Source organism: Adiantum capillus-veneris, chromosome 26 (genome assembly GCF_014529385.1).
Source record: "Adiantum capillus-veneris isolate H3 chromosome 26, ASM1452938v2, whole genome shotgun sequence".
Classification (NCBI taxonomy): Eukaryota; Viridiplantae; Streptophyta; class Polypodiopsida; order Polypodiales; family Pteridaceae; genus Adiantum; species Adiantum capillus-veneris.
This window is the reverse complement of record NC_140956.1, coordinates 66,626,272-66,644,086: the sequence shown is the minus strand read 5'-3', so window position 1 is coordinate 66,644,086 and position 17,815 is coordinate 66,626,272. Positions and strand designations below refer to the sequence as shown.

The window sequence follows — 17,815 nt, the reverse complement described above, 5'->3', positions numbered from 1 at the left end:
TTCACAGCCGAGATGGTAAAAGAGTTGTTCAATTTTTTATTGTATGTGTAGATCATGCCAAGAACAAAGAAAATTTACGTGACCGTCCATTATTAAAGATACACAAGGAGTTCAAAGAACACAGGTTTGCAAAGGATTTTCTAGGAGTGCCATTATAGAGCGAGACTATGGTGGTACAAAGGAGGGGAAGTTCTCGCAAAGAGAAACTTTCTCTTTGGGGTTTTGGGGGTTAACATCTGAAGGTTCAATGTCTTATAGGAAATTTAATGATTTGTCTAAATGGGAGAAGCAATATGTGTCATATATTCAAAGTGAAATACAAGGATGTGATATACTTGAACCAGATGATGTTATTTCAGGAATCTTTGAGGAGGTTTCCTATGTGGATACTATGCCACGGATAGAAGAAATCAACCAATACATGTTACAAATTGGAATTGAAGTTGTTAAGGTGAATTCATTGGATATATATGAAGCACTTATATAGGGGAAGGAATATTTGGGTGATGTAGTTGAAGCTCGGGTAGAGATGGATTTTAAAACTGTTGCAAAGAAAGTAAGACCGGTGGCTACACTTTTATCAGAAGGGAGCGATGGAGTGATAAAGGAAGCCTGTCTCGACAACCTATGCTTAGAGATCCATCGAGCATAAATTTACTACGAAGACATTTGAAGCAGTTGAAGATTGCAGAAGATGGTTTTCTTAAGGAAAAGGAGATCAAATGCTTTCAAGGTATGCTTGAAAAACATGGTTAAGCCTTTGCTTTTCACCCAAGTGAGATTGAGTATGTAGATCCTTGGCTAAGGTATAACAGAGATTTTTGGAAAAAACCCTTTTCTTAAAATAATGAATCGTATGTTGCTATCTCTAGGCATCAGGTACTCTCCCTCTACCTTTTGATGCTCGTATGTTCCTTATGGATTGTCTATTTGGAGTGTCATTTGCTTCTATGTGTCCACATGTGAATGCTCTATGCAACCATGTAAGTCTCTTGCCATAGTTATGTGATTTTTTTGTTGCTAATCTTCTGATAATCATCCCATAACTCAAGATTTATGCACAAAAACTACATTTTAGCTATAGGATGGGTATTGAAGCATCAAGCCTAAGCTTCTAGGTGCATTCTATACCAAAATTGACTAGGTCAAATTTGCCCCGATAATCCTTTTTTTTTCAACTGGTTGAAAATTGGATTTGAGACCCTAGCCATGTGCCTCTAGACTTTATCTACTTATCGTATAAGTTTGGTACAAATTGGATCTTGGTAGCTTAGTGAAGTATCATGATTTGCTTGGCAATGTGATGACTAGCTTTCATTATTTGGCATACAACTTAGTGTTGCATATGAGTAGTTTGGGAATGAGTGTGTTTTCCAAAAGATTAACAATCTCTTATAGATTCTATGCACTAGCTGTGTGAGATACGTCCCACAGATTGACAACTACGTATGGGTTATACCTATATCTGCAATAAGATACAGTGAAGCTTGGCAGCCAACCCAACATTTGGCATAGTTACTGAGGACGAAGTGACCTAAAATAGGAAAATCTTAATGCTTGGATATCATTGTTGGGCAAGTGGGCAGTGTCATCTTCAATTGTGTAGAGGTGACTTGGGAGTAGTCATACTTGCCAAGAATCTTTTAGGCATAGTTGGGCAATGTTACCTTCAGTTGTGTAGAGGTGACTTCGGAGTAGTCATACTTGTCAAGAATCTTTTAGGCATAGATTAGATTTTTTTTTTAATGCTTGATGAATTAGACTATGTCAGTCTGAAAGTTGACACTTAGTTCATTAAAAACAAGAAAAAAACAATGTTTGTGGACATTTTCCACTATCCATGTGTTTTGATTAGGAATAGGTTAATAGTCATCACGATGGATCTTCAATCTACCTCTCTCTAAAATATCATTAGTGAGCTGAGCTTTAAACTTTCAGAGTTTTAGGTTTCAAACTTCTAAGGTAAGCTTGAAAATTAACTTAATAGTGGTACAGGTCAAAAATTGGTTTTGAAGGAGCTATAGAAGCATTGTGGTAAAGTAAAACCAGCATTGGAGAAAATTTTCAAAGGTTTGTAAAAAAAGAGATTATTATCTATTGTTATTTGCATCAAATCTGATTTATACTAGCCAAAAATGCTTGTGATACATTGTAAAAGACTTAATTAGCTTCAAATTTTCAAAACAGTGCAATCTCATACCAATAGATAATAATCATTTTTTTAAAGGCTAAAATTGAGCTTTGGGTCAAGGTTTGTCTTACCAAGGTGAAGGATAAAACACTTCTTCAATTGGAACTAACTTTTAGGTTAGGCTTCCATTGTTAAGCTCTCTCACTTTTTCTTACAAGTGTTCAGGCCAATTTTTCTCCACTAGAAGAATTCCCTCAAATCCATCTTCTTCAATATCTGGAACTATGATTTTAGTTTTTTTGTTTCAACCGAAGACTCATGTGGTTCTTCAGTGTCTCTCATTTCCGTTGGTCATGATTTTGTTTTGCCTTTCGTAGGATTTCCTCAGGGGGTTCACTATGTAAATAGAGGGTGCAGCACGTGCATTCAAGTGATCTTTTTGAAACCCCCATATACCCTTCTTCTATTGGATGTGTCACCCCTTCTGTAAAAATGGTGTACATATTCATATCCCCTGTATAAAATATATTTCTTTTATAGGATACATTGAACTACCCCATAAGTGAAATATAGAATCCTTTATAATGTTACAAACTAGGAAAACATTTTCTATCTTATTGGCAACTGAAACTATAAAATTAATAAATATGTAAAAAGAATTTTCATAACATTCAATTGTTATCATTTATTTTGGCTACCATTATGGAGCATTTGTTTTGAAAGTAGCTCAAACAAGGAGCATAAACATTCTAATTTCAACGTGGGTGTTCAGCATGTGAGATTGAAAATTGGTTGTACTATTATTTGTCTTGCAATCTCTCATTATGCACCTATAAGCTTTGTTACATATTTGTCCAATTAAAGCACTAAAAACTTTGAGTGGTGAAAAAATTTAGGAAAAATTACCAAAATACCCCTCTAATTTATGGAAATTCACAAATTACCCCTCAAATTTCAAAATTCCCCAATATGCCCCTCATATTTTGTCATAAATTTCCAAAATGCCCTTCAAATTTTCCAAAATTCCCAATATACCCCTGGTTGTGAGAGTAAATTTATACAAAGATTAAAAAAAAAAATTAGCTTTTCATAAGAAGACTGAATGTCTATCAATACAAGATACTAAAACTAGAATTTGAGCTGGTTATGTAGGCTTTGAAGATGAATTACTTCATTATTTTTAGACATGATTGTCTTTTTTTTGGAGGTAATTTCTAACAAATTACATGCTAAGCACTAAAAGATATATCTCCATTGTTAAAAAAGAAAAAAGATTAGGAAATCGTGAACAATCCAACTAAAATAGATACAAGGGTATTTTGGGAATTTTTAAAATAAGAGAGGTAATTTGAGAATTTCCACAAGTTAGAGGAATATTTTGATAATTTTCCCAAAAATTTACATCTAAAACCTATTTATATATAGACACGCGCGCACACATCCAGGCAAGAAGCTAATGTGACATGAAATGTTTTGTGATTTCACCCATTTTGGGGTTTCGAGCTTTTGAACGTTTTGTTTCGGGGCATTGAAAAATGAAATAGATTTTGTAAAAATAAAATTTATATGAGTGCATATATATATATATATACACTTAGTGATTAAATGTAAGGTTTTCACCTTTCCAGCAGCAAGAAAATGAACCCTAAGCTTTAATGAAGAGCTTTGGACGTACAAACTGGTAAACCACTACCCCAAAAGCAGTTAAAATTGATATTTTTAGAATCTTAAACATGATAAACCTATAGCTAGAAACTCTCATAACAAATTTAGGTACAATCTCACAACGCTATCCTTCGAAGAAGATTTACTGTCACTCTAAATTGCAAAAATAATTGAATGGATTTTAGTAATCATTTAATCTTAAGAATTTCATTATAATTCTTAAATATTTTTGCATATATTAATAAAAAAAGCAAAAAATAGCACAAAAAATTAGCAAGCTTGGAAGAGAGTATCTAAACTTGCGAAAGATGGATTTAGTAACATATGGCAACTTCTTGAGCCTGGGGGCTACTTGAGCTGCAAGCACCTGCCAATTTCAGCCAGTGAGAGCCTATGAGTGTCCAAAAAAACTATAAATAAGACATGTTACTCACAATTCAGACAGATTCAAAATTCCTGGCGAGAAATTTCTCGTGTGAAAGAGATACTTCACAAAAAATCACTAAGAGCAAAATCTATGTAATTAAACGAGGTAATTATGCTAATCTCAATTAATTAACAATTTATATTAATTCATATATAATTTTTATGATTAATCTATTAATTAAAAAAATTAAAATCATCCACTATTATTTATCACTCTCTTATACACTATTAAATTAAAAATTACTTAATCAAAATTAATATTAATAATCTACTTAAATATTAATCTTAATTAAGATTAAAATTGATTAATTTTTAATAAAAATTATATTAAATAAGCTAAGTTAACTCTACGATAATTATCAGAGCTTGATTATATTCTTGTAAATCTAAAAAAATTATATCATAATTTTTTGATTAATTCTTATAATTAATTAGGTAAAAATTAATCGTTTTAAATTGTAAAACTAATGAAAAACTTAGTAAACTAACGTAACAAATCCCAAGATAATTACCAGAGTTGTAATACATTGTTAGAAACATAGAATAATTATCTTATAAATAACAAATTAGTTTAACCATTAATTAAGCTAATATATATATTGATTTTGGCTATAAATTAAAGAAAGAAATAAGTTAACTAATTTTAACGACTACAAGGTAACTATCAAAGTTAGAAAACATCATCCATTAGATAAGATAAATATTTTGTTAACAAAATAATGATTTAGTTACTTAATTAGCTAAAAATAATAATTTTTAGTTATAAATTTAAAAAACTAGTTAATTAGCTTAAATAATTAAAAGATAATTATTTAAGTTAGAACACATCATTAGCTAGCTAAGATAATTATCTCACTAAGAGAATTAGTTTAGCTATTTAATTAAGCTAAAATTAATTGATTTTGACTCTATTGAAGAGAGAAATTGGTTAATTAACTTAGATAAATACATGGTAATTATCAAAGTTGAAAAATATCATTAAAAAAACAAAATAATTAACTCATGAAAAAAATTCAATTTAACTAATTAATTAAACTAAAATTGTCTAATTTGAGCTATAAATTACAGAAAAAACTAGTTAACTAACTTAAATAATTACATGATAATTATCAGAGTTAAAAAACATCATTATCAATCCAATATAAATAGCTTATGGATTAAAAAATTAGTTTAAATGATTATTAGCTCAAAAACTCTAATTTTTTATCAAAAATTAAAAACGATAAAAAGTAAATCCATTTAAAAGTCTTTAAAAAAATTAGTGGTGTAAAATAATGTTATAAAAATGAGATAATTATATCTCTGATTGATAATCACCATAATAAATACGGAGTCAAAAATAATCCAAATTTTAGACTAGAATATAACGGTAAAATTATGAAAAAAGTTTAGATATTTATAAGAAAATTAGAGAAGCTTAGAAAACCCTTAAGGAAGCTAAGATAAAATTATCTTACTTATTTAAGCAAATAAAAAATTATTAGGTCATGAAATTACCATTTATAAGTACAAAGTTAACCTTAATTGGGATGAAAAGAAGAATTAGATTCAATATAAAGGTAAAGTCAAGTTTTTGATGATTTACCTAATAAGTAGATGTTCTTTTTATAAGGATAAAAGCCATGGCTTCAAAGAGGACACGAGCAAACACCCAAACTGATGAAGAAGATAATATTTCAAAGAGAACCAGGGGTTCTTACGACCATGAGACAAGACCTAACAGTACGTCCACGAACAAGTGTCCAGGCCCCAAAGATCCAACAGATACCCAATCAATCCGAGGTGGGTGTTCATTAAAATTTAAGTTTTAAGCAATTCAAATTATTATAAGTAATAACATTGCATACTTTAAAGAGTGGATAAGGATTTAGAAAAAGATAAATTGGTTTAAAATCGAAAGGGTATCTTTCAAGAAACCATCTTGCAATTGGTTGATAAAGTAGAAAATAAATGTTTTAATACCACTGGTTGAATTAGGAAAGATATGATTAATCATCCTTAAAACAGCTCTTCTCAAGACAACTCCGACTCCTTGGTATATTTTGATGAATAATAATGACTTTTCAACCACGGATAAATCGGTGAACCCATGAACGATAAGTTTCTACTCTATGCCATGTCTTGATGTTTCTACATAAGTTAGGATACCGTGTTTTATCCTTGGAGAGTCACCCGATTGTATGGACAACTTGTTTCGTGTATGGACATCCCGAACTTTGGGTAATGGATTTTCACTCCGGATTTTGTTTTTTTACCCTTAGGTGGTCTTGACACAAGTTATTATGGTCGATGTTTTTGATTGATAATACCCTGTCTTAAGTCTAAAGATGTTTGTTTGCTAAAATAATGCTTTTCAATGCTGTCTTTAATACTTGATTGAAGGAATTATTGTGACGAAAAGTTAAAAGAAACTATCATTTTAAATGTTAAAACAATGTAATAGTAATTAGAAGACAAAAGAATCATGTGTGACTACGGGGTGGTAAGTGGAGATTGACTAAGGTTGTCAATCATGGACAAATGGACCTAATTAATCAGGTAACTATCCATCCCCGAGTACTAAAAACATTTAGAAAACTTCTTCACTTGGAAGAGGAGTCCACCAACAGCTATGCCCTTACATCTGTAGAAGGAGAAGTGTTGGTTGAGTATATCTTAGCCTAATTTGTGAAATTTATAGGACCAAAAGAGTTTTTGACTTTTAAGATGTCGTCCCGTTTTTGCTATGAAACATTCTTCTAAGGCTATAGACCCAATCCATTTTTAATGGTAAAGGTCTATTCACTGGATCCTTCTTACTTAGAGACTCTCACTTTTAATAGGCCTACAAACCTATCAAAGATCCCATCTCAGCTTTGGTGTCAGTTGGTTAAGAACCTCTGATTAAAACACTTAATCTACGATTCATAAGATAAGAGAGGTAATTTGTATGTCGTAATTTGGCTTCCATGATTTAATAGATCACAATGTGCTCACAAACCATACATGAAAATTTACTCCCCTTACATTACACCATAAAAACCAACAACTATATGTATTAGAATTTAGCCCATCATAAGCTCTAACTAGGCTCCAATATCATGAAAGACAACACTAGATAAAAGTTAAGATATGGAATTCACAAACACTATTGAAATGATAGATAAATCACATCAAAATGTGTCCACAATGGCAAAATTCAATCTCAAGTTGGTTGATTATGTATATATGTGGGGGGGTAGACGGCTACACTGTGCGGCTCTATTCTCTTCGCTATCTTCCTCGGATGCCACCACAACCCGCGTTCACCATTTTGTGTGGCTCTAAACAATCCCAAATTACAATCGTTAACTGATTTTAATATTGGATATGCCCAAATTTTGAGGCCCCGTTTTGCATGTTTTATTTTGGCCGTTTTAGAGTTTCGTAGCACCAAAAAACGTTCTTATGTCATGCTGCAAGAAGCTCAACCACTTCCTATGCTTTGTTGAGGTAGAGCACATTTGGCATACATGTCAACCAAGCCAATGCTAAGCACGACCTTGTTTTCCACAAACCCCTAACTAACACTATCATATGAGGAGACGTCGTTGCTTTACATCTGTTGAAAAACAACCCAAAGTTTCTTCGCATTGCCTTGTTGGACATATCATGCAATCAATGCACTCCATGAGACGACATCCTAGATGAGAAGCTCTTCAACCACTTTTTGTAGGTAGAGCACAGTTGGCATACATGTGGACCGAGACAATGCCAACCACAATATTGGTTTTCAACATCCCCTGACTAACAATATCATTTGAATTCTTTCACTTGATTTAGCTTCTTCATTTGCCACCTTGAAGATGCAAGCGTAGGTGATTGCATTTGGAGAGACGTCCTTGCATTGCATTTTTTTTAGGCAGTTGAAAGCATCCTAGAGCTTTTGACTTACTGGCATTGTTCGTGTTGGACATATCCCACGATCACTGCACTCCATGAGACAACATTGCTTACCAGAAGCTCATAGACCACTTTTTCTAGCTTGTTGAGATAGAGCACATTTGGCATACATGTTGACCAAGGCAATGCCAATCACAACATTGATTTTCAATAGCCCCTGACTAACAATATCATTTGAATTATTTCACCCATATTAGAGTCTTGCGTAATGCCACATGCCTTCCATATGCAAGCACATTTGGCATGCATGTCATTGCCAAGGACGACATTGTTTCTCAACAGCCCTTGACTAACAATATCATCCAAATTCTTTTCCCATAATAGTGTCTTGCATAATTCCACATGCCTTGAAGATGCATGCATAGGTGATTGCATTTGGAGAGACATCCTTGCTTTGCATCCCTTGAAAATAGCCCTAAGCTTCTTGGCATGGTTATGTTGGGCATATCCTGCAATCAATGCCCTCCATGAGTCCACATCATGGACAAGAAGCTCCTCAACCACTTTTTGTGCATATTCTGCAATCAATGAGTTCCAAAAGATACATTTTCAACAAGAATCTCTTGAATCACGATTTGTTCTTTAATAAGTACACCAAGTTTGGCATACATGTTGACCAAAGCAATGCCAAGCATGTCGTTTGTTTCCAACAGCATGTTATCTAATGCCATGTCTTCAAGATGCAAGCATAGATGTAGACCTTTGCAAAGCTAGCTTCTAGTGACAAGGGAGATTCCTACAATTGAAGATCCCTTTGCGTTTTTGTGCAAATCATGCAAATCTTGCATGCACTGGTGTTGGCTGATTTTCAGCCACAAAATCAGACCCAAAAATTAAAGTTTTCATTCCCAATTAAAGCTGAATTTGCAAGCCTACCTAATCCATCGGCTTATTGCTTCCTTGCCTTGCACCTGTTGTGCATATGCCGAAATCAGTGCACACCAAGAGACAACAACCTAGAAGAAGCTCCTCAACCACTCTTTGTATATTCTGATGTAGATCACATTCGGCACACAGTTGACCAAGGTAGTGCCAAGCACGACATCGTTTTTAAAAAAACCCTTGACAGAGAAGATTTCACTTGTTAACCTTGTTTCTCACCCGGAGTCTTCCTCCCTCACTTGCGCTTTTTCATTCTAAAGCAGCTCAAGCCTATGCAACCCCAACAAGACCCCGCCTCCGTTGTGTTGTACAATCGAAGGTCTCGCTGAGCAGCTCCATTTGCATTTTTGGCAAACTCTTGTAGATCTAGCTTCTACTACCAAGGGTTATTCCTACAATTCAGGTTGCTTAGCGTTTTATAATTCGAGGCCTCATCGAGAAGCTCCATTTGTGTTTTTGGCGAGCCCGTGTATATATGGCTTCTCCTAACAAGGGTGATTTTTACAGTTGAAGACCTCTTTGCATTTTTGTGCCAATCCTATAGATCTTGCATCTACCCTAGCTTGGCTGATTTTTAGCCACCGAATGAGCCCCAAAAGTTAGAATTTTCATTCCCTTTTCTTGGCCTTGCCCTATTGAGCATATCCTACAATCAATGCACTCCATGATGAGACATCCCAAGCAAGAAGCTCCTAATTCACTTTTTATAGGTACAGCACATTTGGCATTCATGTCAATCAGGGCAATGCCAAGTACGACATTGTTTTTCAACAGCCCTTGACTAGCAATATCATCCAAATTCTTTCACCCACATTAGTGTCTTATGTAATGCCACATGCCTTGAAGATGCATGCATAGGTGATCGCATTTCGAGAGATATAATGGCTTTGCATTTATTGAAAACTGCCCTAAGCTTCCTAGCCTTGCCCGTGTTAGACATATCCCGCAATGAAAGCACTCCATGAGTCGACAGCCTGGACAAGGAGCTCCTCAAACACTTTTTATGCATATTTTGCAGCCAATGCATTCCAAGAGATACATCCTCAACAAGAAGCTCTTGAACCACATTTTGTTCTTTCAAGTACACCAAGTTTGGCATACATGTCGGCCAAGGCAATGCCAAGCATGCTGTTTTCTTTCAACGGTATCTTGCATAATGCCATATGCCTTCCAGATGCAAGCGTAGGTGATTGCATTAGAGAGACATCTTTACTTCGCATCCATTGAAAACAGCAAGATTCACTACATAAGTGACCCCAGCAGTCATTTCTCAAGCATGAGTTAGTACCCTTAGTACCAAAAACAGTACCATCAGTATCCATGGCGTTTTTGCATCGATTGTCACAAACTACATGTCAAGCCACTAAAGAATGGAGTCAACCTGCACATCCCAATCGAGGGGCCTAAACCCTAAGAGGAAGCAGCAGAAGAAGAAGAAGAAGAAGCAACAAAAGTTTCCACCAACTTATGGGACCCCGTAGGACCCAAGTGACCTAAATATAAAGCATGATCCACTCTCTCTCTCTCTCTCTCTCTCTCTCTCTCTCTCTCTCTCTCTCTCTCACACACACACACACACACACACACAAAAGAATTGCGTAGAGATGTGATGACGAGTCACTGATGTACGTACAACCCGCGAAACGTGCTAGCATACTAATATGGCACCTGTATGAATTTTCGCGTTTTACCCTGATGACGTGGTAGCTTCCTGGCCTTGCCCATGGACATATCCTACAATCAATGCACTCCATAAGTCGAAGTCCTAGACAAGAAGCTCCTCATTCACTTTTTGTGCATATTCTAGAATCAATGCATTCCAAGAGATACATCCTCGACAAGAAGCTCTTGAACCACGTTTTGTTCTTTCATAGGTACACCAAGTTTGGTATACATGTCGACCAAGGCGATGCCAAGCATGTTGTTTTTTCCAACAACATCTTGCATAATGCTATATGCCTTCAAGATGCAAGCGTAGGTGACTACATTTGGAGAGACGTCTTTACTTTGCATCCACTGAAAATAGCCCAAGCCTCACCAAGAAGCACCATTTGCATTTTTACAATCCAAGATCTTGTTAAGAAGCTCCATTTGCGTTTTTGGCAGATCTTTGTAGATCTGGCTTCTACTGACAATGACGATTCCAACAGTTGAAGACCCCTTTACGTTTATGTGCCAATCATGCATATCTTGCATCTACACTCGCTTGAGTCTGGTGTTGGCTGATTTTCAGCTACCACATCAACCTCAAATATAAAATGTTTTCAACCCCTATTTTTGACTGAATATGCAGGCCTACCTACCTCATCAGCCCATTGCTTCCTTGCCTTGCCTCTGCTGTTGTGCATATGCCAAAATCAGTGCGCTCCAAGACAACATCCTGGAAGAAGCTCGTCAACCACTCTTTGTGTATACTAATGTAAACCACATTTGGCATACATGTCGACCAAGGCAGTGCGAAGCATGACATCATTTTTTAAACAACCCTCGACAAAAGAGATTTCAGCCCTAACCTTGTTTTCTCACCCCGAGCCCTCCACCCTCACTTACACTTGTTAAAACCTTGCATATAACCTGCAAATAGAAAACTTGTCATAGAACAGTACTTGTGTGTGTGTGTGTGTGTGTGTGTGTGTGTGAGAGAGAGAGAGAGAGAGCATATCCCAATTCAAAACCATAACTCGCATAACTTGATCTGCAAGCACTGTGCACAACCAGGTAATGATAGCCAAATTGAGGTCTAAAAGTGGCTATATTCAGCATATAACATAACCCGAAGTCGAGCCAGGAAAAAGGAAATTTTTTCACTAAAAAGCCCTATACGTAACTTCAACTGATAGCCCAACATGAGGTCTAAAAGAAGCTATATTCAGCGGATAACATAACCTGAAGTCAAGCAAGGAAAAAGGTAACTTTTTCACTAAAAAGCCCTTGCACATAACTTCAGCTGATAGCCTAAAATGACGCATGACAGCAGTTACATTCAGCCATAACATAAATTGAAATCGAGCCAAAGAAAAAGGTGACTTTTTTACTAAAAAGCCCCAACCAAGTAATGATAGCCAACCTGAGGTCTATAAGCAACTATATTCAGCTCATAACATAACCCAAAGCCAGGAAAAAGGCAATTTTTTCACTAAAAGCCCTGTACACAACTTCAACTCATAGCCCAACATGAGGTCTAATAGCAGCTATATTCCGCATATAACATAACCTAAAGTCGAGCCAAGAAAAAGGTAACTTTTTCACTAAAAAGCCTCGTACACAACTACAACTTATAGCTCAAAATGAGGTCTAAAAGCAATTATATTCAGCACAGAACATAATCCAAAGTCAAGCCAGGAAAAAGGCAACATTTTTACAAAAAATCCATGTGCACAACCAGGTAATGATAGCCCAAAACGAGATCTAAAAGTAGCTATATTTGACACATAGCATAACCCAAGGTCGAGCCAGAAAAAAAGCAAACCTTCAACTAAAAAGCCCTATACATAGGCTGGTAATATAGCCCAAACTGAGGTCCAATAGAAAGTATGTTCAACACATGACATAACCCAAAGTCGAGCCAAAAAAAAGTGGAAACATACATACATATAGTCATTGTCAAGGCAAATGGGAATCTGATGTAATGTGTGTGTACAATATCCACAAAAAATAATCCTATACTCCAGCAATTAGTTGGCAAGGCAAGCAATGGCAAGCACCGGAGTTTCATAAGAATATGTTTCATAATATCTCTTGCCCAAAAGTGATGCAAAACATAACACAACTACATTATGATAAGATAATAAGCAGTGAAGTAAACAATTCCACATCAGTGTTGGAATTAAAAAATTAAGCCATTACAATCACCAAGCTCGCTCACTACAGTTACTCTAACTAGGCGGTGATTAACAATGGTGTTGAGCTCACAAAAGCATTCACGCATAGACTTCCTTACACTTCAATCAGCATATTGTCAAAGTGAGCAGCAGAAGGTGGAGAGAGAGAGAGAGAGAGAGAGAGAGAGAGAGAGAGAGAGAGAGAGAGAGAGAGAGAGAGAGAGAGAGAGAGAGACAATGGCGATGGACACACAAGAGACAGATGGAAAAGGCTGGCAAGCCCCAATAACTCCAAATGGCAAAAAACTGTTGTGTACAAGACAAGATGGCAAGATGAATGGGAGAGTGCATCCCCCCCCCTCCTATATATAGGAGAATAGGGAGTAGGTAGGGCAACCATGCAAGAAAATACCCATGAATGTGGAAAAAATGGAAAAGGACCAAAATAGGTGCCACTGGGTAAAGTGCTGAGCAAAACCCTAAATGTGCCTGAAGATCCCTGTCCAACAAGTGTACGGGTGGCCAACCCACAACCAAGGGCTAGTGCACGTGATGTGTGTGAAGCCTGTAGGCAGGGTGCGAAGCATCTGCAGATGAAGAATCTAACACATATTCCTTCAAGTTCAGATGCGGAGTCGCTGAGAAAGAAGATGCAACATGCCTGGCAAATCTGGAGTGTGAAAAAGAAGCAGCGCCAACCAAACAAAAAACGACGAACCGTCCAACATCAATGTGATGATGACCGAAGCTAGGTCAGGCTGATCAAGTCGCATAAGGAAGCTGATGGAGAGACTAACAACAGAACAAATCGTTGAAGAGGATATATATGAGGGAAAGATGGAAGATGAGCAGGGAGCTCATCGGTGGAGGTCACAGAGAGAGAGACGGAAGAGAGAGAACCCCCCCTGCAACAGAGCACTCTGACACAAAAGGATAGAAGGCCAAGGTGGTAAAACCGGTAAACTCTGAGCCAAAAAGTGATCTCGATCATAAGAGGGTAGAAGGAGGTGGATGAAACAAGAGGGTGAAGCCATCGTCCTGTGAAGGGCTAGAGATGGCGGTGGCAGACGTCTGTCGAGAAACCGTCCCATCCTCAGGATCTAAATCCTTCTTGCGGTCCTGCTGTCGTTTATAACATTTTGCTACATAATGACCTTTCTTTCCACAACAGGTACAAGTAATGTCAGGGCGAGAAGGTGTACAACCAGGTCCAAACTATCCCGAAGCGCTACCACCCCTACTAGATATAGAAACCAATGCAATATGACCCGCAGAGGCGTCTGAAGTGGCTCTATCTTGAATGCGTGAAGCTATCTGCTGCACAGCCAATAAGAGCTCCTCCCAAGTGATAGGAGTAGGGCGCATGGAGGTTGTAAGTGACTAGACCAAGGAATCATAAGCGTCGGGAAGCTTGAGCAGCAACCGAGTTGCCATGCCCTCGGAAGAGATCTGGTGTCCACAAGCTGCTAGCTCATCATGGAGCAAAAGCATGCGGGATATGAAGTCCTGGATAGTCGAAAATGACGAGAACCGTAAGTCCATCAAAGTCTTTTCTAGAGCATGGATCCTTCCCAATGTCTTCGCCTCGTACATGTTGCAAAGGAAACACCATATCTCATATACACTAGTGTGAGAGCGTAAAGATGTCAACACGCTATCCGCACAGTTGATGAGTAAGAAAGAGTAAACTCTGCGATGGTTCAGATTCCGCTGATCCACCATAGCCTATGTAACCACAGTACCTGATCCGCGAGAAGCAGTACCATGAAAAGAAGTAGATGAGGAGCCAGCAAGTGTAACTACAAAAGAAGTGGTAGTTGATGATGTCGATGTAGGAGCACCAGATGCAGACCAAGGCCGGGACACACGACATTGGAAGGATCGGTAAGCCACTCCCAAAGGTCAAACTACATAAGCATCACCATGATCTTCATCTTCCAGACGACAAAGTTAGAGCCGTCAAGCTTTTCGCCGAGAGGAAAAATGGGCATGGTTGGGAGTGTTGCCATAGATTAGACAAAAAATTAGCAGAGAAGTCTCGTGTGTAAAATCAAAAGCAAAGGTGAGGATACAATCGGAAAAACTCGCAGGATAGAACACCAAAAGACCTCGAAGTAGGGGGTACGTGACAGGAGAGGCAAGGGCAACCCGAAGGGATGCCAATGAAGTAAAGTTGAGGTGTCAAAAGGGAGCTCGAAACACCGCGAGAACGCAGGGGTTTGAGCAGAAGTGCCAGGTGATGAACATTGAATGCCGAGGTTGGTAGGTGAGGACTGTAAATATACCAAAAGAGGCTGAAAATTTGCAAGTAAGTGATCGGAAAATCGTCGACAGTAGTCACAACTGTTCAGCTTCCAAGCGGGAAGACCAAGGGGCAAGGAGCGAGGCTCCGGTTGTCCAAGATCGGCAACTAGAGAAGGCTGATGCAAAGGGTAAAAAACGTTGGTCGAATGGTGTCCTGGCTGCCACAAAAAACGCTAGGAATGATGGCTGTTGTCCTGCCCAAAAACGCTAGGGATTAGGGCTGACAAACGCAGATCAGTGGGCTGCCGTCCTGCAAAAACACTAGATCCACAGACTGGCTGAAAAACGCTGATGCAAGGGAGTCTCTCCTGCAAAAAAAGCTAGGCCAAGGATAGGAAAAAACGCAAGGTAGAGGAGAAAGCAAGTGGTGGCAATGAGGCAGAGGGAGGGAGGGCGCTAGCAGAGGGTGCAGAAGATAATACAGATCCACAAAACGCTAGGGCTAAAGCAAAAAACACTGGTTCCAAAAAAAACGCTGATGGAGATGAAGCAGTTCTTCGCGATGAAATCCTCTGTGTTGACCTCCCAGAGGTAGGTGATGGCTAATCCAGACCTAGAGCTGTGATACCATGTCAAAGTGAGCAGTGGAAGGTGGAGAGAGAGAGAGAGAGAGAGAGAGAGAGAGAGAGAGAGAGAGAGAGAGAGAGAGAGAATGGCAATGGACACACAAGAGACACATGGAAAAGGCTGGCAAGCCCCAATAACTCCAAATGGCAAAAAACTGTTGTATACAAGACAAGATGGCAAGATGAATGGGAGAGTGCATCCCCCCCTCCTATATAGGTTAGTGTCGTGAAGACCACAAGGCCCTTGGCCATCAATGAAAAACACAATTGCCCGCTAGATCCTAGCCATGCTCATGATTTTACCCCTTCCACATGAACACTCTCAAATCTTATCAAACAGGGTCCATGTTAAGTTCAGAATCTTATCAAATGGCAGCTTACCGCATAGCTACGGGGCCAGTAAAATTAACAGACATTGACAAAACACTGCTTCCTACCTCCCATCACCTATTGTAGACTCTCCCCTCTCTTTCCATCACTAATCACCTCTCAGTTTCTTGCAATATGCAGCTATGTATCATTCTATTAAAAAGGCTTTGAAGCTCTCTACACATGACAAAACTTATATAGTCTCTCCACAATATTGGCACCGAAAAGCCACACATAACGGACACATGAAGCTAGTACAATATTAAAGATCAACCTCAGCAGGCCAAATAAGGGAGAAGGGTAGGCTTGGTGAGAATGTGAATAGACAAAGAATACACATAAAATGGCATAACCTTTCCTGTCAATATAAGGCAACATTCTCCGAAGAAAAATATTGAAAATGACAAGATTAGCACTCCAAGTCCAACTAAAAGTAGTACTTCACTCTTGAAGATATAGTACGCATCTTAAAATGCCTACCTGAGCCACTATGGATTGCATTATTCCAAGAGAAGAGGAGATGGTTGCAGGAAAATGTTAAAACTTGATCACCATTCATCCCTTTGTTAACAGCCCTTTCACTTGAACTGCTACCACCTGCATTCACACCTTCGTTATGCAGCACTAGCACTCATACACTTGCATAACAGCACTAGCACTTTCTGCCTCTTCTCTGACCTGGCTGTCTTCATAGTTTCACCAAGACAAGTTGCATGCCATCGTTAGTCTTTTGAGCTCTCTGGTGGGAAGACTGCCATCTACAAGGTCTCATGCTCTAGGGCGAGCTCTGTAGCATCATGAAAATCTCAAGCTCTAAAGCCATCGTCAGTGTTTCGAGCAAGAAGATTACCATCTTCAAGGTCCGGCGAGCTGCAACGTCATGGCAGGCTCAAGATCTAAGAATTTGTGGCGGGGGAGGGTTTGTTCGAATTTGCAGAGCTATCGTAAATGATGAGAATTTCAGTAAGGTGTAGGGGGCCTCGTCACAGTATGGCACCAGGGGGGATCTAGGGCCCAAATTTGGGGGCGCGAGGCGGCTTTAATCTCGACCGTCGGATCACGCAGTGAACTGGAGGTGAACTAGGGGTGAACTAAGGGGTGAACTCGAGGCAAAAATGGTGCCCCAAGTTCACTCGTAATTCACCCCTAGTTCACCCACTCGTGGGGTGTGGATCGAATCTGGGACGTCTCGGTTGCCACACGAATGCCCTACCACCATTCTAGCACGTGTCGATGTCCATGTTGGCATGGCATATGATCATATCCTAGTTTAGGCGGCCCTAGTTCACCCATTTCTAGCTTAGCCGCCCCTAGTTCACCGTTAAGCTAGGGGTGGGTGAACTACCCGCCCCTAGTTCATCGTAAGCTAGGGGTGGGTGAACTGGGGGCTGGGGGTGAACTAGGGGCGCCTAAACTAGGGTATGATCATATGCCATGCCAACATGGACAGCGACGCATGCTAGCGTGGTGGTAGGGCATTCGTGTGGCAACCGAGACATCCCAGGTTCGACCTGCACCCCGCGAGGCGGGTGAATTAGGGGTGAACTAGGAGTGAACTTGGGGTGCCATTTTTGCCCCTAGTTCACCCCCAGTTCACTGCGTGATCCGACGGCCGAGATTAAAGCCGCCTCGCATCCCCAAATTTGGGCCCTAGATCCCCCTTGGCCAGAGCCATGCCATAGTGACGAGGGGGGCTTGGGTCCCAATGTCAAAATCGTGAGGATGTTTTG

At 38.8% G+C, this 17,815-nt stretch overlaps 1 protein-coding gene across 7 annotated transcripts; it reads right to left on the bottom strand.

Moving 5' to 3' along the window:
• Positions 1-4,078: 4,078 nt before the first annotated feature.
• Positions 4,079-17,116, bottom strand: LOC147423600 (uncharacterized). Of its 7 annotated transcripts, none has more exons than XR_015186586.1 (3): positions 16,764-17,072; positions 16,566-16,682; positions 4,145-4,163 (listed from the first exon to the last, which is right to left on the bottom strand). XR_015186586.1 is itself a non-coding variant. In XM_086501404.1 (3 exons), the coding sequence occupies exons 2-3, from the start codon at positions 16,642-16,644 to the stop codon at positions 8,291-8,293; spliced, it is 450 nt and encodes a 149-aa protein (XP_086357530.1). In that variant the 5' UTR covers positions 16,645-16,682; positions 16,764-17,082; the 3' UTR covers positions 7,382-8,290. The 7 variants fall into 7 exon arrangements, 1 of the variants encoding a protein (XP_086357530.1); XM_086501404.1 differs by lacking the exon at positions 4,145-4,163 and adding an exon at positions 7,382-8,661 and having other exon boundaries at positions 16,764-17,082; XR_015186585.1 differs by lacking the exon at positions 4,145-4,163 and adding an exon at positions 10,736-11,599.
• Between the last annotated feature and the right edge of the window lie 699 nt (positions 17,117-17,815).

Excerpts from the sequence above, each read along its gene's own strand:
- LOC147423600 (XM_086501404.1), bottom strand. The coding sequence starts at position 16,644 with ATGAATGGTGATCAAGTTTTAACATTTTCCTGCAACCATCTCCTCTTC. Across the intron at positions 8,662-16,565 it reads TGCAATCCATAGTGGCTCAG|AATATGCACAAAAAGTGGTT; the intron begins GTAGGCATTTTA and ends CATTGATTGCAG.